Raw genomic sequence first — 25,869 nt, forward strand, 5'->3', positions numbered from 1 at the left:
TCCAACAGCTGCACACTATTATATAGGAAGCCTAGCCACTCATTTCCAGTTCTCTTATCGATGGGCATGCAGGCTGATTCCGGTTTTCCAAATGACAAATAATGCCACAATAAACAACCTTAATAGACATATATCTTTACAAAATCTGCAATGATTGCCAGTGAAAGGGTAGATGTAGTTTAAATTTGACAGATGCCAAAATTTGTTCCAAAGAAAGTTGTGGTAACTTCGACTCCCAACACTATTCATGAGAATGTCCATTTCTCTACATCCTCACCACCACGTTGCCAATTTTTAAATCTAATGGGTGAAAAACATGGTAGGTCAGTGATTTCCTAGTCCCTTCCTCAGTGACTGAGGAAGCTGAGCATTGGTCCCTGTTGATGGGACCATTTCTTCTTCTATAAACTGTCAGGATTCGTCCTTCAGCTATTTTCTAATGGGTTATTCCTCACTTATCAGGAATAGTAACTTTTAATAATGTGTACTGCCATTATTTTCTCTCAGTTTGTCATTTGCCTTTGTAGTATTTTGTCCTGCAGAAATGTTTTATTTTTACATAGTTAAATCCATTTTGTTTTTATGACGAGTTTTTTCCTGCTTAACCCTGACATTTTGAAATCAGTCTAAGTTTTTTTCTAGTAGCTTAACCTTTCTTTTATATTCAGATCTACAAGTCCTTTACAAGAATTAGTTTAAAGATGGCCTGCCAAGCAAACATTTAGTCCCTGACAGCTGACCATCAGTTGTAAAGTGTACCGGTGTAGCTACCCAGAAAGTGAAAGAACCACTGAAACCAAGTTATGGCTGAATCCAACTTTAAAACAGATCCCCTTTAATTTGCTAACCTTAAAGACACCAAGGCAGCACTGTCACGAGTATGAAAGAGCAGAGAAGTTCCACTTCCTCTTTTAGGTAAACTGTATATACCGAAAAAACTTGATGCACTCAGCAATCAAATCCGTAAGTGCTGGGATGAAAACTACCAATCTAGCACAAAATCTGAAAACATTCAATGCGTTCTTTCTACATTTTTCTTCAGACTATAAAAATTAAGAGGCTTGGAGATAAGAACATTAGATGTGATGTTTAAAACAAAAATCAAAGAACTAAACAAAATACACTTGATGTGATCTGAGCAGTACATTTCCTCTTTGGACACTTAGCATTTTCTCAAAATCCATTTGAAAGTGCCCTCTTTCCCCCTGTGAAGTAGCTGCTAAAGATAGCGGCTCCTTGACTAGCACCTCCTAGGCATGACCTCCCGCTCCTCTCTCCTCTCCGCCCCAAGCACCATGCATGGAGCGCTCTCTAACCCACGTGCTAACAGTAGGAGGCGACACTCTCTTTTACAGACGTGGGAACAGCCACAGAAGGCATGGCTAGAAGAGCAGCCTTGGGATTTGAAACCAGTCTGATCACATGTCCCGAACAACTCTTTATGGGGACTATGAAAATGACCAGGTCTTTTATTGTTTCCTGCATTAACTCAAAAATTTGTGGCACCTGCAATCATGTGTGAGGGTCATGATGGTGCACTTTAGCCTCATCTTTCCATCCACTTTATGAACCCAACCTTATTTTCCTTTCATTTACTCTATTTTAAATTTTATCAGTCAATACCATAGATTTTCTGAAACAAAGTATGATGTGTAAATTAATTTCTCAAAAACCACAGTACTTCCACAAGTCTGTGAAATCAGACTGTTGTTGATTTTTTTAACCCGTTACATCTTGTCTTGTTGGTTAACTTAACTGCCTGTCAAGATAACTCTGGATCCCCATTCTGTCACTCAGTTTAGTACTTATCCCTTCTCAGCTTCCTGTCATCTACAAATTCAGAACCATGCCTTCTTTGTTTTTAAAGCTATTTTTAAAAATACACGCAGCCAAGCAGGGCCTGTTGAGAGTGTCAGCGCCCTCCCCACAGGCAGGGAGCCGCGCACTAACCCACTCTCCTGGAAAGGGGCATTTAGACACCATGCAGCCCCCTGCTGCCCTGGCATCTCAGCCAGGACCGGATGCGCCCTCCCCACTGTATCTGGTGACAGGCTGCCAAGTGCCAACCTGTAAGACTCCGAGTTGTCAGGTTTTATATCATCTCAAGGGTGCCTTCCCTGGAGCAGACCCAAATTAACTTCAGGTAAAAAGGTATGGAAATTTTTAAAAAAACGATCGGCTTACAGGCACACCTGAGAATCCAAACTCTGCCCCAAACATGTTCACATAGAAGTTATACTCCATCAACAGGGCAAAAGAGACTGCATACACAAAGCCAGAGTTTTTACCCACAACTAGAACAATCTAGAAAACAAATGGCCCAGCTGAGAACACAGGCTCAAGCACCAGTTATTTAGATACTTCTGTACCGTGAGAATGGTCAGTGGGGTAAGGGCATCATTACTGGGAATAATGGCCCGATAAACACTGGCCAGGCTGTGCACATGTGACAGGCCAGACTCCAGGCCCTGGGGAGGGCAGAACCAGCCCTTCCTTAGGGCCCCAAGTCCCATCACTCCTCCACACCGGCATGCTTAGGCCAGCTGGAGAACGAGACGTTCCCCCTTTAAGCACATTGTTCCCTTGCCTAGAAACTCTGCAAATCACAGGTCTGCCCATCTTTAGAGGCCCAATTCCAGCACCGCCTCCTTCCCCCACTCACTGGACTACAAATATCACTCGTGGGGGTACTCAGCATCTCCCATAGTCATTGACTTTTGCCACTCTTAATTACAACCAACTGCATTCAGAATTACGCTCCTTGAAAGCAAAGGCTGGCTCTCATTCACCTTCCTATTCCCTGCAACAGTAGTTCTCAAACCGTGGTCCCCTGGGCTGTCCAGGCAAAATCCCCTGGGGATTTAATAACACAGCTTCGGGGCCGCAAGCCAGGCTTTCGGATTTAGTGGGGCTGGGGTGGGGGGAGCCTGGAAATCTGAACTTGTTTTTAAACTTGTCCACGTTTTCCGCCACCAACTTAGGCTTGTAAATAAAGCCCTAACCTACAGCATCTAGCCGAACGTCTTGCACGTGGAAACATTAAGCGGTCTCGCCAGACTGCACCTGGGGTGACAACAATCCACTGGACCTCCAGCACTAACAGTCATACTGCTCCTACGGGGATGTCACATCCCCGGCCCAGCGCAGGGGGGAGGACGAGCGGACCCGGGCTAGTGCCCTTAACTTCGGGGAGACGGGGACCATCCTGAGACCCGGAAAAAACGAGAAACTGCTGTTAACCAGGAATCACAGGCGCGCAGAAGATGAACCCTCTCTTCTGGGCTCAAAACCACGCAGGATTCCGTTGGCGATTAACCTCGGGGGTAAAAACAAAGCGAAAACAAGACCCCGAACTTGCAGCAGCGCGGCGGGAACGACGCCGCTCGAAAGGACAGCGGCCGGAAAGCTGCGAACAGCGGGGCGGGCAGCTCGGCGAGGCGGACGCCGGTGCGCGGAGCCCTAGAGGAGCGGCCGGGCCCGCGTGGGCCGCACACAAAGGACGCGCGGCCCGGCGAGCCCTCCCTTCCTACGCAGCGAACATGGCGCAGGCTCCGGGCGCCCGGGCCCGGCCGGCGCAGGCCGCTCGCCCTCCCGTCCTCCCCGCCGCCCGCTCAGGCGCCGCGGGCCTGCAGGCCGCCGCCAGCCCGGCCGCCCGCGCGTCCTCCCGCCCCTCGCGGCCCGGCGGCCCCCGCTCACCCGCAGCCGGGCGCGGCGAGCGCTCGGGCTCCGGCAGGTCCCCGAACAGGTCCATGGCGGAGGCTGGGCGGCGGCGGCGGCGGAGGCAGACGCGCAGCCCGCGAGCGGCGGCGGGCTCCACACCCGGCGGCGGCGGAGGAGGCGGCGACGGCGGGGCGGCGGCGGTCCGGCGCCGTCAATCACGCTAAGGCGGGCCCGGAACGCCACCAATCGGCGCCCGACGTGGTCCGACCGCCCCAGAGTTCTGCGCGCGGAAGGGGCGGGGAGAGATGGGGGCGGGGCGTCGCGGAACGCATGCGCGCGGGCCTCCTTTGCCGGAGCCGCGCTCGCGTCTGGGTACCCGGAGCTGGAGTCGGGGCCGCCATATTTCCCGCGGGCCTCCGGCCAGGCCCTTCGTGCTCTAACCCGGCACCGGCTCGGATTCCAAGGAGGCCGGTCCAGAGGGAAGAGACTGAGCTCAAGGGCAACCGTAGTGAGCCCTGATGTCCGAGAAGGCTTCGTGGAGCCTATCACATCCGTCCCGCCCCTTCGTCTTCCCACCACCACGGCAGGCCTCCATTCCTGGCCCATTTTAGAGATTGAGAAACCGAGCCTTCATAGGGCGGCCCAGTGCCTTGGACAGAAACCCCATAAAGTGCGGGATGGAGAGGAGACATTCCTCCACCCGTTTGCACTCACCTGGGCAAGTGGCGGGAGTGGGAAACAGGGGGACCCCATGTGATGTTCCAGAAAAGCAGCTGGGGACGTGGGGAAGCCAGTCTGTCACACACAGCCAGGGCTTGGTGTTCTCCCGTTGAACACACACAATTTCATAAAACCTCAACGTCAGGCTATGATGGATCAAGACAAAGAAGGCCACTCTAAGCATGTCTGAAAACAAAACATGAGTTTTGTCTAAGCTGCCAAATGACCAAACATCCCTCTTGGCTAGTAAGAGTAACCACTTTTTCTTTACCAATTCCAAGTTCAAGCTTTGTCTAGTCTTCCTACCTGCTAGATAAGATGTATTAAGACACCTAGTTAAGGAATTACATCCTCTGCCTGACATTATCCAATCCAGGGCAGAGCCCCTCCTTCCTTAAAAGTTTCCCCAAGTCAACTAACACAAACCCAAGTCTTAGACGTCCTTTCCAGAATCCCCTTACTGAGGCTTCCCATGGTTGTGGTCTCCCTCGATGAGTAATAAACCCAACTCGTTCCACTGCAGATGTGTTTCTGGTGATCTGGGACTTTAGGACATTGACTGGCCCAGCCTTCGTGCCTCTCATCTACTGGACTGCTCACTCACCACTATTTGAAACCTGCACTGCTCTCTTCTGATCCTCAACAGGTGAGCTGCCTCCTCCCTTACAGCAGAAATACTCTAAAGTAACAATACTGTAGTCCCCATTTCCTCACCTCTCATCCACTCCTCAGCCCACCCCACCCTAGCTTCAGCTATTGATGTGGGGTTGGTGAGCCGAGGAGTCGAAAGAAAGATTTCTTGGACTCTCAAGATCTGGCAGTAGTGCTCTTTTATTTAGGGACTAGTGTGGAATAGCATGGGGACAGGACCCATGGGCAGTCAGAGCTGCTGCTGCCGGCATGGGGACAGGACCCATGGGCAGTCAGGCTGCTGCGTGGGGACAGGGCCCACGGGCAGGAGGAGCTGCTGCTGCTGCCCCGGCTACTGCCGCCGCTTCTGCTGCTGCCGCCGCTTCTGCTACAAACATTGGTAGAGAGTAAGGCTAAATTTAAGGCATAGGTATGTGAGCCATCTCTTTACAAGACAAAGGAAAGAACATGTAAAAAAGTTAAAATGGTATCAGTGCAGGTGGGGTCTGGCCATTGGGTGGTCCGACAACTTTTAGATAAAAATCAAATCAGATTAAGTAAAGGCCAGAAGCCACCACCCTAAATCAGTTACATGAGGTTGCCGGACAGTAACCAACTTAAGTCCTTGCCTTCCCCATTAAGAGTTTCTAGAGATAAGGCCACCCCCCTTCTTCCTGGCACAGAGAGGGAGGCCTCTTTACAGATGGAGGTTTCCCTTACAAATGTAACGTTTCCTAACAAAGGGTGAGCAAACTCCAGTCCTTGGAGCCTGCTTCTCATCTGCAGTTTTAAAATTAACCAGCCTAAAATCCTCATCACTATCACTTCTCCAAAACAGCTCTTGCTAAGCTCACCAGTGACTTCCCACTCTTGCTGCTAAATGGAGCTGACCTTTTTGGTCATCATCTTAACATGAACCCCAGCAGTATTGACGCTGTTGGCCTCTCTTTCCGTCTGGTTTGTGGGACACATCACTCTCCTGGTTTTACTCCTGTTCTCTGGCTGCTCCATCTTTCTCTTTTGCGGGCCCAACTTCGTCTGCCCAGCTATGAATTGATGGAATTCTTTAAGACTTAATCATGGCTCCTCATTCCATACTCTCTCCCTCGGCAATCTCATCCACACTTGGCTTGAATTACCATTCATCTATATTTCCTACCAGCTCCAGATCCACGTGTTCAAATAAGTACCCATGTGATATCTCTTGGATGTTTCAAAAGTACCTCAAACGCAGTGCGTCCCAACTGAGATCATTTTCTCTACTCCCCACCCTATCCCTTTCAATCTGCTCTTCTTCCAGGGTTAATACCTCCCTGCCTGGTCTTCCTACCCGAGAAACCCTCTATGGAAGATAGCCTGTAAGGTGGCCCCCATGACCCCCTGCACCTTGCATTCAACTCTTGTGTGGTCCCCTTCCTTTGAGCGCAGCCAGGGCCTGTGACTTGCTCTGGCCAATAGAGTCCAGCAAAAGTGTCAGGATGTATGTAATTTTATGGACATGATTCCTTCACACAGATTTGTGACACCCGTCCTGCTAGGACACTCTCTCTCCCTTGCTGGCTTTGAAGAAGCAAGTTGCCATGTTGTGGGGTGCAATATGGAGAGGACCATGGCCAGTAACTAAGGGTGGCTTCCAGCTGACAGTCAGCAAGAAACTAAGGCCTTCAGTCCAAGAGCCCACAAGGAGATGCATGCTTCTAAGAACTATGTGAGCTTGGAAGCGCCTCCTTCCTAGTGGCTCAGATGAGCCCCCAGCCCTGGTCAACACCTTGATTGCAGCCTTGCAGAGGACTTGGTTGTGCCTGGACTCCTGACCCCTGGAAACTGTGGGATACTTGATGGATGTGGTTTTCAGCAGCCACGTTTGTGGTAATTTGTTATACAGCAGTAGATAACTGATACACCCTCCATCACCAAATCCTATCCGTTTTATCCCCTGAATGCCTTTTGAATCCACCCCTGAGCTCACCCCAATTCTGTGTGACCCAATCACAGCCTCCTTTCAGGCTTCTCCCTCAGGCCTTATCAATCCCTTATACTTGGCTTTCTCTCTCTTGTCCCAGGACATTTTCTCCTGTGGGTTCCTTGGTTTGGAATGTTCTCCTGGGTCCCCTTCTCCTGGGTAAATTCCACTCATTCCTCAGATTTCATCTAAGTCATCAATTCCTCAGGAAAACTTTTCTTGAGTGTCCTAAGTAAAATCCGCCTTGACACCTCTCCTGTATAGCTTTGGTCATAGTTGCAGTTTTACAGTTATCTCTGTAATTATTTCATTAATGACTGTATCCTCCATCAGAATGTTGGCTGTAGGTGATCAGGAACTGTGTTTGGTTTTGCACATTGCTGTACCCCCGGCAGCTCGCACATAATAGGTGCTTCCATATATTGAATAAATGAATGGAGGCGTAAATGGATGGATGAATATGTCTATTTTTGATGCTCAAAGTGCATGACACAAGCCTTCCTACCTCAGAAACGTCAGGAAGGTTGGAGCCAAATGTGATGCCTCCTGTGTACTTGCTCAGGACTGCCCAAACTAAGTTCACTATTTTGCTCTTAGAAAAAGATCATACATTTCTGAGTTTGAGACCTTAAACTGTCTAGCGACAAGGAAAATACCTGATGTCCCAGGACATTATCAGCTGCCTATGTGGCAGATGGTATTTTCCAAAGTTTGCTGCAACGTCTCCCATCCACATGGTCTTCTAAAATGTGTCCTTCCCTCTCTTCCCATCAAGAGGTGGGCTCTGAGTCACCTCCCCTTGAACAAGTGTGAGCCGTGACTGCTTCAGCCAAGAGAGAGTGGAAGATGTGCCATTATCTGATTTTCAAAGCTGGGTCGTAAAAAGCCATGCACCTTCTGCCTGATTCTCTGGAGATGCTGGCTCTGAGGGAAGTCAGTCCCCAAATAGGAAGTCCGGCTACTCTGAGGCTGCCGTGCTGGAGAAGCCACATGTAGGCACTGCATTCAGCACCTCCAGCTGAGCCTCCGGCCAACAGCCAGCGTTCACTGCCAGCCTTGTAGAGTGAGTCATCTGGGACATCCAACCCAGTGGAACCCTCAGATGACCCCAGCCCCAGCCAAGATCTGACGGCGACCTTCTGAGAGACCCCAAGCAAGGACTGCCCAGCTAGGCCTGTTACGAATTCCTGACCCACAAAACCACAAGCAAAATTTTAAAAGATTTTTTAAGCTGCTAAGTTTTGGGCTAATTTGTTACCCAACACACAATAGCAACAGGGAGAGAAACTTGGTACCCAGAGTGGGATGCTGACACATCAAAAACCCAAAACATATGGTACTGTCTTAGGGACTGGGCAGCAGGCAACTGTGGAAGGGTCTTGAGAGAACATTGGGGGAAACTTGATGGGCCTTAAGGCTGTTGATAACTTAAAGAATAGAGACAAAAATGTTATTGGAAGATGGAGAAAAGAATATCATTCTTACGTACTGGTGGAAAGTTTAGCAAAACCACTGCTTGAAATAATGTGGGAAATAGAAAATGTACCCAATGACCTGAGTGATCTGGCTAGGAAGATTTCCAGGAAAAATGTTGAAAGTGCCAACTGCAACCATGTGAAGAATCTTAAGCAAGAAGTGCCAAGCCAAGCCCTTCTGGAATTGCCGACCCACAAAATGTGAGCAAAATGGAGTGGTTGTTTTAACTGCTAAATTTTGGGGTATTTATAATGCAGCAATAATAATCGAGCAACGGGTTGTACAGGCTTGTTTTGTGCACTGTGAGAGGGCTGACAAGTGAAGAAAATGACAACTGTTCTGTTTTCTGTGGCCGCGGGGAGAGGGTTTTTACAGCAACTCTGGTTTGGGGAAGTTTGAATGAATGTCAGAAAAAGCCTCTTACACTGTGGAAAATAATTGACTGTACAGTTTTTAGGGTGAACCATGTCCTTTAAGGAAGGGGCAGAGAACGGGGGCCATCACCTGCTTTTTTGGGGCCAGGCACTAGTTAGGCGCTTTGCATAGGTTAATTTGATTTAATCTCTTAACAGCCTGGAGAGGAAAGTAATGTTACCGTTTGATGGGTCTGCAGAGGGTCCCTTGAGTCTTCAGGTGAGAACTGATTAGCAGTTGAGTAAGATATCTGCCTAAAGCCAGAGAGAGAACACCCAGGATGAACAGGGGCAGCAATTCTTCAAGTTCACACAGGGCCCCAGGTAGGTCCCACGTCCACTAGCCAGAGTAGAAAATTCTCAAACTACATGGGACGTTTGTGCACATGCCCAAGTGCACGTGTGAAGTGCTGAGAGATGGTCAAAGGTATCGAGGAAAATAATCCATAACCAATCTAGAAGTGAAAATTGGGGTGAGTTTATAATGAGCCAGATCTAAGGACTAGCTTAGCCCAGGGCCTTCCTTCCCCAAGGAAGGAAGGGCACCAAAGAAGTGGAGTGTACAGAGTGGTTATATACCCCCAAAGAGCATGTTTCACATATGATTGAAATGTCTGTTTTACAATAGTCACAAGATTGCTCTGTTGGCACACCGATTGATGGACACAGCAGGTAGTAGGTCTGCTGTCTCCAGCTGGGTGGTTAGAGGTAAGCTCAGCAATTAGCTCCTAGCCTAGGGAGAGATGCTTATCCTTAAGGAAATGCCAATGTGGGGGAAGTTGCGTCTTTATCTTAAGGCTGGTTGTTCTTGTCTGTGGGGCGTAGCAAACGCTTAAAGCAGATATACAATGCGTGCTCAACAGCCACATCAGGCCCTTTCAAAAAAAAATAATAAAGTTAGGCCAAGTCAGCTTTATACCAAGTGTCTTCCTCATATACTCCAATATATCCTATTGCTTGCCATTTTTATCAAAGGGCTCTGCGGGTGCCTGGACTAGACATCCACAGAAACTTCTACCTGGGGCTGTGAAGGTTGGGGTGATTTTAAGATACCTAAATGAGAGATTCATTTGGGGTAGAGGGCAGAGCATAAAGACATGGATATGGGGCTACTGTCCCTCTGTGAAGGATGGAGAAGAGTTGGGTAGGTGGGTGGGAATTGGGATCCCAAGTCAAATTGGGGTCATTTTACAAGGGGTCCTAAGTGCAAAGAGAGTGAGTTTAGCCCAATGGGGAGCCATAGAGCTTTTGCAATTAGAGAAATCTCAGTGTTCCAAGACGGCGATGAATGGGTGCACCCTCTCCTGCTTCCGCCCTCTACCTGCAATCTGTAGCCATTTCACGGAACAAGAGACCCAGCTATTGTCATAGCACAAAGACCCCCAGAGGGCTTGTAATCTCACCTGCTTCACATTAGAGGGGAAATATGGCCCACTCTGAACACCTTTTCAGATTTAACTTATTTGTTTTTCTTTCTTTCTTTTTTTTCTTTCTTTCTTTTTTTTTTTTAAGGAAGATTAGCCCTGAGCTAACATCTGTGCCCATCTTCCTCTACTTTATGTGTTGGACGCCTGCCACAGCATGGCTTGATAAGTGGTGCCATGTCCATACCCGGGATCCAAACCGGTGAACCCTGGGCCTCCAAAGCAGAACGTGGAAATTTAACCACTGAGCCACTGGGCTGGACCCTTGTTTTTCTTTTTCTTTTTTTTTGAGGAAGATTAGCCCTGAGCTAACTGCTGCCAATCCTCCTCTTTTCTCTGAGGAAGACTGGCCCTGAGATAACATCCGTGCTCATCTTCCTCTATATGTGGGACGCCTACCACAGCATGGCATGCCAAGTGGTGCCATGTCCACACCCGGGATCCGAACTGGGGAACCCTGGGCCGCCAAAGCAGAACATGCACACTTAACCGCTGTGCCACTGGACCCTTGTTTTTCTTAAAATGTTGGTGTGCCCCAGGGCTGGCTCTGGACCCTTGTTTTTCTTAAAATGTTGGTGTGCCCCAGGGCATGGTCCTAGACCCTCCTTTGTCTTCAATTTACTCTCCTCCAAAGTCATCTGCATTAGTTCTTTGGCTTTAAATACGCCTATATTCTGATGACACACAAGTGTGCATCTCTTGCTCTGACCTCTTCTCAGAAACCTACATACATATCCCCAGCTGTCCACTCAACACGCCCACTTGGATGTCTAATAGGCATCTCAAATTAAACATATGCCAAATACAACTCCTGCCCTCTCCCCAAAAACCAGTTGTCCCCAGTCTTTCTTTTCAGATCAACATCTGCCCAGTGGCTCTGCCATAACCAAGGTCTCATCCTGGATTCCTACCTTCCCCTCATCCCAGACATCCCATTCCATAGTAGGTCTCGCCTGTTCTACTTCCAAAACTCTTCCACATCCCATTTCCCCCACTGCAATCCTGGACCAAGCCCTGCTATTTCTTTCCTAGACCAATGAGACTGCCTCCTCTCTGTTAGACGCTTGTGCTCTTACAGTTGATTTTCCAGGAACGCAGGGAGAGCTTTTAAAAACATAATTTGGCCCATTGCCCTCTCCTGCTTTAACTCTTTCAATTGCTTCCTGTTTACTTAGAATAAAACCCAGACTCATGCTCATGGGGCTCTCCATGGTCTTACCACCTGTGAGTATCTCCAGCCTCACACATCCCTCCCTTGCCTGTGGCTCTGCCCTGGGTTCCTTTCTTTCTCCTGGATACACTGGGCTGTTTGGTCCCCAAGCCCAGGCCTTGCAGTTCCCTCTGATTGGAACAACTTCCTCCTGCGCCTGAAGTGGCTGCCACCGGCTCAACCCTCCAAACTCAGCTCAAAGGTCACTTCCTCCGAAGGCTCTCCTGGACCCCATCTCAGGCACTTAGGTAAGCGATACCAATTTTATTTATGAATATATTTGACTTCTCACAAATGAGATTTGATCAAACATTTTCTCAAAGTTTTTAACCAGGAAAGTAAATTTACCAGGAATCTTTTATACTTTATTCACTTAAGGCAGTGATAAATAGTTCACCATTATTCACTTTTTATTTAAAAAAAGTTTTATTGCTTTATTTCCATCAGGCATATAATTTTCTGCTATTTGTAATGATTGATTTCTGTACTTTTTCTCTTTTTCTGTTCTTTTTTTTTTGAGGAAGATTAGCCCTGAGCTAACATCTGCCACCAATCCTCCTCTTTTTGCTCAGGAAGACTGGCCCTGAGCTAACATCCGCGCCCATCTTTCTCTACTTTATGTGTCAGACGCCTGCCACAGCGTGGTTTGACAAGTAGTGCGTGCGTAGGTCTGCACCCAGGATCTGAACCGGCGAACCCTGGGCCAACAAAGCAAAGCCTGCAAACTTAACTGCTGCACCATCAGATCAGCCCCTGTGCTTTTTTTTCTTCCCTTTCTCCCCAAAGTCCCCTGGTACGTAGTCATATGTTCTTCATTGTGGGTCCTTCTAGTTGTGGCATGTGGGATGCCGCCTCAGCGTGGTTTGATGAGCAGTGCCATGTCCGCGCCCAGGATTCGAACCGACGAAACACTGGGCCGCCTGCAGCGGAGCGCACGAACTTAACCACTCGGCCACGGGGCCAGCCCCTGTGCTTTTTCTTTCAGTAAACTTTTTATTGAAGCAAAACCATACTTACAGAAAAGTACACAAATTAAGCAAACAGCTTGATGAATTTTCACAAAGTGAACTCGCCCATTAAGTAGGACCCAGATCAAAAAACAGAACATTTCAGGCAGCCCGAAAGCCACTTCCAGTCATGACCCCCCAAAGTTAGCATTATGCCACAGATTCATTTTGCTCGGGTTTGAACTTTGTATAAATGGAATCAGATAGAAGGCGCTCTTCCAACTCTGACTTCTTTCCCTCAACGTTATGTTGGTGAGGTTCGTCCGTACTGTTAACAGTCGTACTTCGTCCCCTCCCGGTACGTTTTGCTGGATGTGCCACCGCTCTGTGTGTGCATTCTCGCAGGATGAACAGCTGAGCGGGATCCAATCTGGCTCTTACAGAGAGTGCTGCTGTGAACGGTCCCGCACACGCTGTGTGGGCAACACCAGTACTTGTTTCTGTTGGGGTACGCCCAGGGATGGAATTACTGGGTCATAGGGCACATTTATGTTGAGCTTAGTTAATACTTTCCTTGGTTGATTTTTTATTAAGGTAAAATATATATATATGACAGGAAATTTACCATTTTAGCCATTTTTAAGTGTACAATTCAGTGGCACTAAGTACATTCACAATGTTGTGCAACCATCATCACTATTTCCAGAACTTTTTCGTTATCCCAAAGAGAAACTCTGTACCCACTGACTAATATCGTCCTATCCGTCCCTCTGCCCGGCCTCCGGACACTTCTAGTCTGCTTTGTCTCTATGAATTTGCCTATTCTAGGTACCTCATGTAAGTGGAACCATACTCTAGTTGTATTTGGCTTATTTCACCTAGCAAAATGTTTTCAAGATTCATCCATGTTGTAGCGTGTATCAGAACTTCATTCCTTTTTATGGCTGAATAATATTCCATTGTGTGGACATACCACCTTTTGTTTAAACATTCATCTGTTGATGGACATGAGTTGTTTCAACTTTTTGGCTATTGTGAATAACACTCTCATGAACGTTGGTGTACAATTATCTGTTTCAGCCCTTGTTTTCAATTCTTTGGGGCATATACCTAGGAGTGGAATTGCTATGTCATGTCATAAAGATACTGGCCCTGAAATTGGTTCCCCTACATTAAACCCAGCATATATGGGGTTAAAACCAAAGCACTTATTCTCTGCTTACTCCTTGGCTTCCTGGCTCCAGAATCCACTATCTGCCATGGAGACAAATGGCCAAGGACACCCACCTGCAAGTTCCCTTATAATCCTCCTCCATGTAAGCAGTTTTGCAGCCTTACAAGGCCGAACACAGGGTGGTGAGAAAGCTCTGACCACCAAGGCCACTGACTCCCCCTTCCCCCACAAGCAGACACATTCCTTGCAACCTTTAACAACCCTTGCCTCTGATCTTTTGGGGAGACAGACGAGATGAGATGAATTTGAGGGCTCACTCTTGTCTCCTGGCTGACATCACCAGAAATTAAAACACTTTGCTTGTCGTAAGCCTGGTGTTCCAGCTTTTATTCGGCCCCTCTTGTGTTGCAGGTAAATAACCTATGTTTGTAGCCAGTAATAATAATTCTGTGTGTGGCTTTTCTTTCTTTTGTTTTTTTTTGAGGAAGATTAGCCCTGAGCTAACATCTGCTGTCAATCTTCCTCTTTTTGCTAAGGAAGACTGGCCCTGAGCTAACATCTGTGCCCATCCTCCTCCACTTTATATGTGGGATGCCTACCACAGCATGGCTTGCCAAGCAGTGCCATGTCCACACCCGGGATCCAAACCAGTGAACCCTGGGCCACTGAAGCAGAACGTGCAAACTTAACCACTGCGCCACCAGGCAGGCCTCTATGTGTGGCTTTTTGAAGAACTAGCAAACTGCTTTCCACAGTGCCTGTACCATTTTTCATTCCAATCAGCAATGATTTCTATATTTTTGATATAAAATTCTATGTACACCTACTTGTGAAATGGTATAATTCACATTAATTAATATAAATTAATTATGATCTATTTCTTACATTAATAGATGCATTTTAAATGTATGCTAAGATTGTTTAGACAAATAAGGTATCTAAAAAACCAAGTGCTACAATATTCAGGAAAAGAAGAAAACATATGCAGAAATGGATGAAAATTATAGGGGACAATTATAAGTTTGGCTAGAAAAACAATATTCCAGCTACTGAAACTGAGAGTCCCTTAAAATTGAGATTATTAGAACTTATATAGATTTTATAGAACTTATATCGACATTATACATAATTACCATCAAATTCAGAGTTAAAGATTCTTCAGAAAATGAAGAGAAATATTAGAAATTTCAGAAACTAGTGAATATGAGTGTGAGCAAAAACAAGAAGATGCCATTTGAAATACATTTTAATAATTTTCTTTCTTTCTTTTTTTTTTTTAAGGAAGATTAGCCCTGAGCTAACTAGTACCAATCCTCCTCTTTTTGCTGAGGAAGACTGGCCCTGAGCTAACATCCATGCCCATCTTCGTCTACTTCTACTCTATACGTCGGACGCCTACCACACCATGGCTTTTGCCAAGCGGTGCCATGTCTGCACCCGGGATCAGAACTGGCAAACCCCAGGCCGCTGAGAAGCAGAATGTGCGCACTTAACCGCTGCGGCACTGGGCCAGCCCCCATTTCAATAATTTTCAGTTGTATCTGCTACCTTGTGATAAAGTATAAATGATTTTAATAAACAGACTCAATAAAGGGCAAGATATAGATTTTGAGAATCTATTTCGCATGATGGCCAAAGACTTTTCTTTTTTTTTTTAAAAGATTGGCACCTGAGCTAACAACTGTTGCCAATCTTCTTTTTTTTTTTTCCTGCTCTATCTCCCCAAACCCCACCCATATATAGTTGTATATTCTAGTTGCAGGTCCTTCTAGCTCTGGCACGTGGGACACTGCCTCAATGTGGCCTGACGAGCGGTGGCATGTCCGTGCCCAGGATCCGAACCAGCGAAACCCTGGGCCGCCGGAGTGTGAGAACTTAACCACTCGGCCACAGGGCGGCCCCACCAAAGACTTTTCTAAAGACTTCTTTTTGAATGTTCTAATAGCATGTGAATTCACTGTAATTGGCTCTTTTATTTCAAAGAAGAGTCTTTTTCATGCATACTTTTCCACAGTAATACAACAGAATCAAATTGTTGCCACTCAAAAAGAGATTTAAAAAGTTAGAAAAATTTGAACAGAATTTGTGACCATGAAAATTTGATGTTTCATTGTGATGCTTCTCTAAAATGAACTGTTTTTAAAAAATATTCAAACTGCACAAAGTGGTGGGATGGATTAAAAAACAAGAGGCAACAATATGCTGCCTCCAGGAAACACATCTCAGCTCTAAAGACAAACACAGGCTCAGAGAGAAGGGATGGAAGATGACACTCCAAGCTAATAGCAAACAAAAGAAAGTGGGTGTTGCCCTACTTATATCAGACAAAGCAGACTTCAAGATAAAACAGGCAATGAGAAACAAAGAGGGGCAGTATGTAATGATAAAAGGGACATTTCCCCAAGAGGACATAACACTTATAAACGTATGTGCACTTAACACAGGAGCACCAAAGTATATAAAGCAACTGTTAACAGACTAAAGGGAGAAATTAACAGCCACACAGTAATAGTAGGGGACCTCAACACCCCACTTACATCAATGGACAGATCATCCAAACAAAAAGTCAACAAGGAAAGAGTAGATTTAAATGAAACATTTGATCAGATGTACTTAATAGATATATAGAGAGCATTCCATCCAAAAACAGGAGAATACACATTCTTCTCAAGTGCTCATGGAACATTCTCAAAGATAGACCATATGTTGGGAAACAAGGCAAGCCTCAATAAAATCAAGAAGATTGAAATCATCCCAATAATCTTTTCCAACCATAATGCTATGAAGCTAGAAATCAACCACAAGAAAAAAACTGGGAAAGTCAGAACTAAACATCCTATTGAACAACTATTGAATCAATACAGAAATCAAAGGGGAAATTAAAAAATAACTGGAGATAAATGAAAATGAAAATACACTACCAACTCTTACAGGGTGCAGCAAAAGTGGTCATAAGAGGGAAATTCATAGCGATACAGGCCCACCTCAACAAGCATGAAAAATCTCAAATAAGTAATCTTAAAACGCAGCTAACATCTAGACAAGGAGAACAATTGCCAAAGTCAGCAGAAGGAGGGAAATAGTAAAAATCAGAGCAGAAATAAATGAAATAGAGACTAAAAAAATAGTAGAAAGGATTAATGAAACTAAGAGGTGGTTCTTTGACAAACCCTTAGGCAGACTCACCAAGAAAAAGAGGGGAGACTCAAGTAAATAAAATTAGAAATGTAAAATGAGAAATTACAACAGAAACTTCAGAAATACAAGGATTATAAAGAGAATACTATGAAAAACTATATGCCCACAAATTGGATAATCTAGAATAAATGCATAAATTCTTAGACTTATACAGCTCTGGGTACAAGATCCTGAGAGGGAAGTGGGCAAACCTGAAGGTAGCTGGATCAAGCCTTGGAGGGAAGAAGGGGCAGAAAGAATTTTGCGCTGGGCAAGGGGAGATATGCTGTAGGCTCCAAAGACAGGGCAGGGCCCGGACCTGGGACCCTTTGCCCCTCCCCACCTCCCCTCATTTCCTTCCATGCTCTCGAGGACAGGCAGGCCAAGGCCAACAGATTCTCTGGTGAAGAAAGCTAGAGCGCTTTTCAGATTCAGTTTATTACTTCCACAGACTACAAAAGGAAAAGTAGCCAAAGACGCCAGCTCCCCATGGCCCTTGTGCAGGGTGACACCGGAAGTGACCAGGTAACTGCAACAGGAATGACAGGCGCCTCGTTCTGAGGAGCCGCTGCCCGGCTGGAGTTCAGCTCTCCTACAGCCTCATCCTGGTCAGAACCTGGAGGCCACGCGCAACCCTGTCAGTCCGGCCTCCGGGAGAGACGGGCAGGCCAGTGGGACATGCTGGTGAAGCAGCTTCTCCCCAGCTCTCGTGTTCCAGGGGACCACGACACTTTGACTCAGGATTAAGGCTTAGAGTCAGCTGTGGTCCAAGCCTTGTCCGTGTGGCTTCCATGGGTACGTGCAAGGGCACTAGGGCAGAGCTGAGCCTACACTTCCTTCTGGGACTTTCCTTAATGTTCCTCCACTCCCAAGACTGCACCCTCAGGGACCTCTGGAAGTATCAATAGATTGGGGGGCGAACCTGGCTCCGAGGTAAAGATAAATAACTTGTAAGGTTAAGAAAAGATGCTCTATGTCACTCAGGAAATGGGAATTAAAAGTAATCAGATGTTGGGAAGGATGTAGACAGAACGCTTCCTAATGAGCGCACCTCTGTCATTGCATTTCATTCTCAGGTACATCCCACAACCTCACAATTCAGGTTACAGTTTAAAAAATAACAGTCAAAGACTAGAATAACAATACAATGAACACAGTACTACCATCTCTGGTGAGGAGGAGGAGGAGGGCTGGGGGAGGGACAGCAGGAAGAGCACAGACAGAGTGGTGGCTAGGGTGTCGTGGCAGGCAGCCTGTACACGGCCCTCAATGATCCCCTTTCTCCTGATATATACTCCCTCTGGAATCCCTTCCCCTGGAGTGTGGGCTGAACCCAAAGAACAGAATACAGCAAAAAGTGAAAAGACGCCACTTCTGAAACAAGGTCCCAAAGACTGCCTTCAATCTTGTCTGTCCTGTCTTGCTTGCTCCATCAGATGGAAGGCACCTGCCATGTTGTGAGTGGCTGAGGGGAGGCCCGTGTGGCAAACAACTGAGTAAGGCTTTCAGCCAAAATGCAAAAAAGAACAAGGCTTTCAGTCTAATAGCCCATGAGGAACTGAATCCTGCCAACAACGACGCGAGCGAGCTTGCACATGGACCTCTCCTCGGGGGAGCCTCCAGCCGAGGCCATAGTCGCAGCTGACGCCCTGCCTGCAGCCTTCTAAGACACCTTGAGGCAGGTGCTACCAGCTAAGCCGTGCCCGGATTCCGGACCCACAGAAACTGTGAGACAATAAATACTTGTTTTAAGCTGCTACGTTGTGGGATAATTTGTTACACAGCAACAGATAACTTTCTCGTTATCTACTTTTGTGACTTTTCTTCTACAGGGCACAGAGTCTGGAGTGATCCGCTCCTGCTAGTCCCGGCTCTGCACAGCCTTGTGGGGGATGCCGGGACTAGCCCTCCCCGTCTGGCTCTGCCCCCAGAGCTCAGGGAGGGCCAGGAACATGGCCGGACTGCACGGAGGCTCAGAATCCTTCCAGCTCTGACTGCCAGGAAGCTGCTCCCCAGGACGCTGCGGAAGAGCAAGCATCCGATGCAGGTGCGATGCCAGCATGAGTGCGGGCTCTACATCCCATGGGAAGGAAGGGGAGAGAAGTACAGTGAGGCCCCAGAGGCAGCACCCTCTCCAGCGCTGATCCCCTCCCAGGGGAAGGCCCCTTGTGCTTTGCTGCCGCCCCGTCCTGGTTTTCCCCATCCGTGTGTGGGGGACTCCTGCATTTCAGGGATCGCAGATTCCCACAGGAAATTCTCAAGTCAAAACTGCAAGTATGGTGACTTTGGGGTCTGAAAGGCAGTCTTCCTTCTCCGCTGGCCCTCCTTCCTCCACCTGTCAGGGCTCACATCCCACCCCCTCCAGGAAGCCCCCCATCACCTCACCTTTTCTTAACCCCCCAGCCCTATTTATTGTTCTCCTCTCACAGACCTTGTTTCTTGTACGTTAATTATCAGGAAATGTCTGCTTCCCCTGAAATTACATTCTCCTCACGGCAGAGGCCCTGCTCCCCCAGGAGGTGGTGAAATTTCCTGCTGGGATTCCTCCTGGTTGCGGGGTCCACAGGCTGCCCCCAGGGATCGGTTCTCAGCTTCCCTAGAGCACAGTGTGCATCCCACCCCCGCCCTCTCCACGCCAGCCAGGGTCTCAGGCTCGCTCAGGGCCCAGCGGAGGCGGCCCACACCCGGGCTGTACTCACAGAGCACAGAGGGACAGTCAAGCCTCTGCAGAAGGCCAGGGATGCAGGGCCTGGGTACAGACTGGCTCTAAAGGCAAAGCCTGAGGACAAAAAGCCAAGGGCTCAGGGGCCGAAGGACTTGCAGGGGCTTCTGGATGAGAAATCAGCTGGCAGCAGGCACCTTTGAGAGTCTCAGGGTTTATGAGGAGCTCTCATCAGACCCTTCGAGAGAAGAAGTGGAGTCTGGGCTCACGTCCTGCCCCCATACCTATGATACTCCCATATATATCCCGTGGGACAGTTCATATGTAAATGGCACTTCTCCCTCCTGACGTTGTCCCAGCACCCCCACCCAGGCCTGCGGTCCTTTACTGAATCTGAGGTCCCCACTAACTAAAGATGCTCCCCAGAAGCAGGGGCTGTCTGTGGGCGGTGGAGGAAGAAACAGAGGAAAGGGGAGCATCCTGCCCACCCACTTCCATCCCGCCTCCCACTGTGGGCAACCTGACTCCCTGCTGACTCACCGTGGCAAACGCCAGGCACGCTTCCTTGGTGCCACTGCAGGTCTCTTTCAGAGTGGCGAATATGGCAGCCACCATACTGCTCGAGTAAATGAGGAGCCCAGAGCCTGCAGTGGAGGGAACACGAGGGTCACCTGCCCTGCAGGAGCTGGACTGTCCCCCCACACCCACTCCCAGAGACAGGGACAGGAGGTAGCCACGGGCAGCGGCGCAGTCCCCTTTGGGAGGGAGGCTGAGGCAGGGGCAGGCTAGTCAAAGGGGAGGCAAGGCAGGAGCAGAGGGTAGAGGCAGGGAAGGCCCAAAGAAGGCAGGGGTGGAGGACAGGAGGAAAGGGGCTGAGAGGAAACACAAGGGAAAGAAATGAAGGAGGCAGAGAGGAAGAGACGGGACCGTGAAGTGAGGAAAGGGCAGAGACGAGAGCAGGAGAGGACGAAGATGGAAAGAGCAAGGTCTTGGATCAACTTACCTAAACCTACAGCCTGCTTCCACAACGTCGCTCTGTCCCCTAGACCTGACTTGCTTTTCTTCTTGGCCTGTAAACACCATCTGCCACATCATATATTTATTTTCTGTTTCCCTCATTGCAGTGTAAGCTTGAGAAGAAACCTTTATCAACAGCAAGTAGAACCACGCTTGACAAAGAGTAGGCATCCAATAAATATTGTAGAATGAATGAATCAACTTTGTCTGAAATATACCATCAGGGAAGGAAGGAGAAACCCTGGAAACGGCATAAAACCAGGAGGGACCAGGAAAGTCTTCCCACGGGTGGTATCTGAGCCAACCTTGAAGACAAGCAGAGGGCAGAGAGGTGGGTCAGCAGGGCAGCAGACAAACACCTGGCAAGGGGATGGGAACAGGAGAGGGCTGAGAGGCAAAGCTGGGCAGTTCTGAGTCAACCCCGGGAGTGGGGAACTTTGCTCATTTGCAAATCTGCAGTGTTGGGCTTTTGAAGGACTGAAGTTCAGGAGGTAATACTGGATGCAGAGAGTTTTCTTAATACCACTGCCATTGTCCAGGTGAGAGACAAGAACCTGAACCAAGAATGGAGCAGCAGGGACAGAGGGCAAGGGACGAGGTCTAAGACACAAACTCATTCATTCATTCAACCTAACTGGATAGATTCAACTAGAGCTCCAGAGCGGACCGGGCTGAAAGTCGTTTTTGGAGTCAGTGACCCAGTAGGCAAAGCCATGGAGATCATACACACTGTAGTCTAGAGAGAAGAGGGCCGAGGAGAGAAACGTGGGACACAGCAATATTCAAAGGGTGGGCGGAGGAGGAGTGCCCTGTCTAGAATCTGGGAAGGAACGGTTGAAGAGAAAGCAAGACAACTAGACCGAGACCAGTGTTTGAAGAAGCATGAGGTTACTGACAGTGTCAAAGGCTTCAAACTTTCGGGAAGACGGAAACTGAAGAGTCTATTGGCAATTAGGACTTCATCGGAGACTGGTGAAAGTTTTCGGTAGAATGGTGGGAAACGTGGGTCATACTGAAATTTTGTGATGAGCAAGCCGGTGAGGAAAGGAAGAAAACGAGAATGGAGACTATTCTCAAGAAACTTGACTGTGAAGGAAGCCTAGGGCAATCACCAGAGACCTCAGTGAGGTCTAAAACCACTTTCCTGGGATAGAGTGCAAGGTTTCGGAGCAGGTTCAACCGTGAGCTGTGACAGGGTCCACTGTAGGGCTACTGACTTAGCTGTCTAAGGGAACACGCATAACTGTCCGAGGTTAAGGTGCGGCAGGATCGGGGAGGGGGGTGGGAAGCGGGTGGGGAGGAAGACAGGATCCCAAGCATCATCCACTGGCGGTCGACGGAGAGCATGGCAACAACTGGGAGCAGGACAAGGATAGCCATCGTGCGCATCCTCAAAGGAGGGCCATACTTTTACATGAGGATGAAAGAGCAAGAAGCCTGAGGCTCCCATGAGGAGGTGGAAGGCCTCTGGGTCACGGGTGTAAACGCTTATCCCTCTCCGTCCAGATTCCTTTAAACCCAAGGACTGACAACAATCTCAGCAGCTCTGGGCTTCCCTGGCTACTCTCTTCCAAGCAATGCCTTTCTCCACCTCCGGGCAGTTAGCGGAGGCCTGTGGCTCTCTGTGGGCCCTCGCTCATCTTAAGAGCATGCAGGTTCCACAACAGCAAGGGTGGGTCAGTCTGGTCCAAGAGTCCCAGCACAGAACAGGTGCTCGTCACATCTGTAGAAGGATGCCCACCAGAGCCGAGGCGTGGTCTCCCGCGGTCAACCCGGCTCGTGCGCCCTCCTGGAGAAACCCGCCTCCGCTCTCGGCCTGAATCACCGCCTCCTTCCTCAACACCAGTCGCTGTTGGCTCTGGCTGCACGTCCAGGCCGCCTGTGACCCGAGGGGGTCAGCGGCCCCGGGCTGGAGCCAGCGCACACGACTGCCCCGCCGGCCGGGCGCCCGCTCGCCGTCGCCTCCATCGCTCAGTCTCCCGGTCCCAGGGGTGCTGGCGAGACCGCAGCCCAGCCTCGGCCGGCCGCAGAGCCCCGGAACCGACCGCGCGCCGTTAGACTCCGTTGGGCACCGTTGGACACGAGGTTCTGAGCGCCAGGCGGCCGAGGGAGTGACCTCCGGGCCAAGGAGACCTCTGGGAGTCGCAGTCCCGGCTTGGCCTGCAGCGGCCTCGGGGAAAGGGAAGTCGAAGGGTGAGAACTACACCTCCCAGGAGACCCCTCGGCTCGCCTCTGGGGGAGTGGAGACGGAGTGGGAGGCGTGGCTAAGGCTTCGGCGCCCCCGAACGCCTTGCGAACGCATCCCTGATCCTTGCGAACGCTTCCGAGCGTCTCCAGCGCCTCCCTGCGCCAGACGCCGCCGAAACCTGGCTGCTGGCCCCGGGAACTCCCGCTCCCTCCTTCCCAGATCCCTCGGGCATCCGCAACGCGGACGGCAGGCCGTCCAGGAACGGCTCGCGGCCCGGCACGCGGCGCTGAGCGAGACTGGCCGGATCCCCGCGGACGGGGCGCTCGCAAAGACCCGAGCCTGGAGCAGAGCTGCGGGCAGGAGGGAGGGAGGGAGGGAGGGAGGGGATCCCGGAGGTGGTAGGGCCGAGTCAGGCAGAGCCTTGAAGGCCGCGTCAGGTGCTCTGCGGAAGCAGCAGGCGCGTAGGACTGCTGCTAAGGCCCAGGTTAAAGATGAGGTGAAGGTGCCTGGACCGGCTTGGCGGGAAAGATGACAAGTGGAGAAAGGATTTAGAAGTAGAGCTCAGGGACTTGAATGAGTGGAAATGGGATGACAGCAAAAGGAGATTGAGGCTGACCTCTAGATTTCTTTTCCCAATCAGTGGGGTGCCGAGAAGTGGCAACGACTGGGGCAGTGACAGTGCATTTGGGGTGAGACGCAGTTGTGCTTTTTTCTCTGGTTTGTGATGCCCATCTGACATCTCGGTGGAGACACTGAGTAGATAGAAGGATATAGGGAGGCCATCGAGGATGGAGATGGGCTTCGGCTCAAGGTCACCCGGATGGAACAAACCAAGTGGACCAGATAGGGTTCCTGGGCCGGGTGGTAGGGAAGGGCTGAGCACAGAGCCTTGGACGCGCATGCCCACAGCCAGAGGTGGGCAGGAGAGGAGCATTTAGACAAGGAGACTGAGGATGGCCAGTGTGGTGGGCCAGCTGGGGAGTGTGTGTCCTTGAGGTGGATGGGGAGAAGAGAGCATTTCTCGAGGGAGTGATAACCTGCGAGGAATGCTTCCTGGAAGATTGCTTTTCCCTGGAAGGATGAGTACCTTGAAACTTGAGAGAGGCAACCACTGGATTTGGAAACATGGATGTCACTGGAGATGGTGACAAGGGCAGTTTCAGTGTAGGGGTGGGAATACCCTGATGGAGAGGAAGGAAGGCGAGTGAGAGGTGTGGAAGTGGACACAGCGAGTATAGATGACGCTTTCAAGGAATTTTGCTTTAGAGCAGAGAAATGAGGCAGGGGCTACCCGGGTATGCCAAGTCCAGGGAGGTTTTATCTCCCCTTTTTCCAGATGGAGATGTTATAGCTTGTTTGTAGGTCGATGAGAATGATCCAGAAGGGAGGAGAGATTAATGATGCAGTGGAGAGAGCAGGGTCACTGAGGAGGTCAGAGGGGACAACCCAACCCCTGTGTGGAAGACGGGCACCATGCTGCATCACGATGGAAGGCAGAATGTCTGGTGTGGTCGGCAGTATAATGGCCAAAGATGTCCACATCCTCATTCCCAGAACCTGTGAATGCGTTACCTTCCATAGCCAAAGAGGCTTTGCACATCTGATCAAGGACCTTGAGATAGGGACATGATCCTGGGTTAGCCAGTTGGGCTCCATGTGATCACAAGGGTCCTTATAAAGAGAAGGAAGAGGGAGGCAGGAGAGGAGGGGCAGAAGATGTGACTATGGCGGAAGCGTCAAATAGACGCACCCTTGCTGGCTTTGAAGATGCAGGAAGGGGGCCACCAGCCAAGGAATGTGGGCGCCCTCTGAAGCCTGAAAAGGAAAGGAAGTGGCTTCATCCTCAAGCCTCCAGAAAGGAAGGCAGCTCTGCCTTGATTTTAGCCTCACAAATCCTGTGTCAGCGTGCTGACCTACAGAGCTGCAAGATCGCAAATTTGTGTCATTGTAAGCCACCAAGTTTGTGGCTATTATGGCAGCTAGAGAAGACTCATAGAGCGGGCTAGGGATTTGACGTGGGTGGGAAGGAGGCAACGCTCAAGGCTGTCAAATAACCAGCGCCAGGCCTGCGAGGGAGCCCAGGGGGCTTCCGAGAGAGAGGAGGTGGCGTGAGACAGTTGTCTAGCAGAGTGGGAACCCCGCTTCCCAAAGAACGCAGGCAGGAAGCTGGTGGTCCCAGGCTGCGCCGGGCAAAGAGCAGCTCTCGCCCTCTGGAGGCTGATAGTGATCACTGCTCTGGGTGCCGTTTAAGTTTCTAAGAAAAGAGGCTGCTCCTGGAGTGGTTCGGAGAAGCTGCTTTATAGGTGGGAGGGGCACAGGGCTAGAGTTCTGGTTAGAGGCTTCTGACCTTGGGAGGGTCCTGGTCCCAGTGACAATTTTCCCCCCAGGTGAGCCTCCTGCACCTTGCATCCCAAGTCCTGGGCTCCCCTGGGCCCCCTTCCAGGGCCTCTGGGAAGATGTCACAAGTGTGGGTACAAGAGGAAAGAGTTATTCCTTCAAAACAGCTCCTGGCTTGATGCAAATGGCATCAAGAGCTCATCGCAGTGGCCGTCGGGAGCCACAGGGGACAGAAGTCTCACAGGTGGACCAGCTCTCCATCTGTGTCCCTGTGGATACCTCCTACGTCAGTCTGTCTGGGGCAATTTAAATAATGCCAGGAATAATGTTTCCTTCCCTCCTGAGCCCTCTGTATGGACCTGCCTCCCCCACGCCACCCCCTTCAACAACTCATCCCCAGTCACAAAAAATAAGCTGAGTCAGGTTATAGCCTGGTGGCTGAGGTCTAAGACTGAGTAACAGGGGCGTCAGTGTGAAAGCCCCCTGGTGGCCAGGACGTGCTGGGGAGCTCTCGTTAAAAGGGCTGTGGCGAAAGCTGTTCTTGAAGCAAAGGCACACAGCCAGCGAGGAGACCCAGGTGTCAATCCTCAGTTGTCACACCTCAGCCCCGGCCCAGGCACTGCCAACCTAAAGTGAGAATAAGCCGCTTTGGGGTCCTAGCGCAGGAGATGACAGGGCTGAGCTACCTGCGGCAGAGACTGCTGTCAGCTGACCACCAGCCACATGCAGGTCCTGACCCAGCCCAGGAGGGCAGGCTCCCTACAGCCCAGCTGCCCATCCCGTCACTCTCCCTCCACGGTTTCTGACCTCCTGGGCCCAGTTTGACCTCCAGAGCGAGCTGCCTACTCCAAGCCATGAACTGGGTGGGTCT

General features: G+C 49.7%; 1 protein-coding gene and 2 long non-coding RNA genes across 9 annotated transcripts in view; 1 reads left to right on the forward strand and 2 right to left on the reverse strand.

The window, feature by feature from the left end:
- The window catches only part of ILKAP (ILK associated serine/threonine phosphatase), a 32,562-nt gene extending 28,605 nt beyond the window's left edge, over positions 1-3,957 (reverse strand). The window contains exon 1 of one of the 3 annotated variants that reach the window (XM_070618773.1): positions 3,697-3,957. In XM_070618773.1, the coding sequence (XP_070474874.1) occupies positions 3,697-3,751 (55 nt within the window). In that variant the 5' untranslated portion in view covers positions 3,752-3,957. The remainder of the gene's footprint in view (positions 1-3,696) is intronic. The other 2 variants (XM_070618774.1, XM_070618775.1) reach the window with 2 other exon arrangements.
- Positions 3,958-3,998: 41 nt separating this feature from the next.
- Positions 3,999-15,215, forward strand: LOC103557359 (uncharacterized). 4 transcript variants are annotated; one of them, XR_011539912.1, is made up of 6 exons: positions 3,999-4,378; positions 4,904-5,026; positions 9,022-9,186; positions 10,375-11,744; positions 12,021-12,289; positions 14,899-15,215. It is a non-coding gene; the product is annotated as an uncharacterized lncRNA (long non-coding RNA). The 4 variants fall into 4 exon arrangements; XR_011539913.1 differs by having other exon boundaries at positions 9,022-9,082; XR_011539914.1 differs by having other exon boundaries at positions 4,010-4,626.
- Positions 12,470-22,924, reverse strand: LOC139083298 (uncharacterized). Of its 2 annotated transcripts, none has more exons than XR_011539911.1 (5): positions 22,215-22,924; positions 20,460-20,778; positions 19,997-20,100; positions 19,494-19,694; positions 12,470-12,943 (listed from the first exon to the last, which is right to left on the reverse strand). It is a non-coding gene; the product is annotated as an uncharacterized lncRNA (long non-coding RNA). The 2 variants fall into 2 exon arrangements; XR_011539910.1 differs by lacking the exon at positions 12,470-12,943 and adding an exon at positions 14,862-18,867.
- Positions 22,925-25,869: the final 2,945 nt, after the last annotated feature.

This window comes from Equus przewalskii, chromosome 5, assembly GCF_037783145.1.
Source record: "Equus przewalskii isolate Varuska chromosome 5, EquPr2, whole genome shotgun sequence".
NCBI classification, from domain to species: domain Eukaryota; kingdom Metazoa; phylum Chordata; class Mammalia; order Perissodactyla; family Equidae; genus Equus; species Equus przewalskii.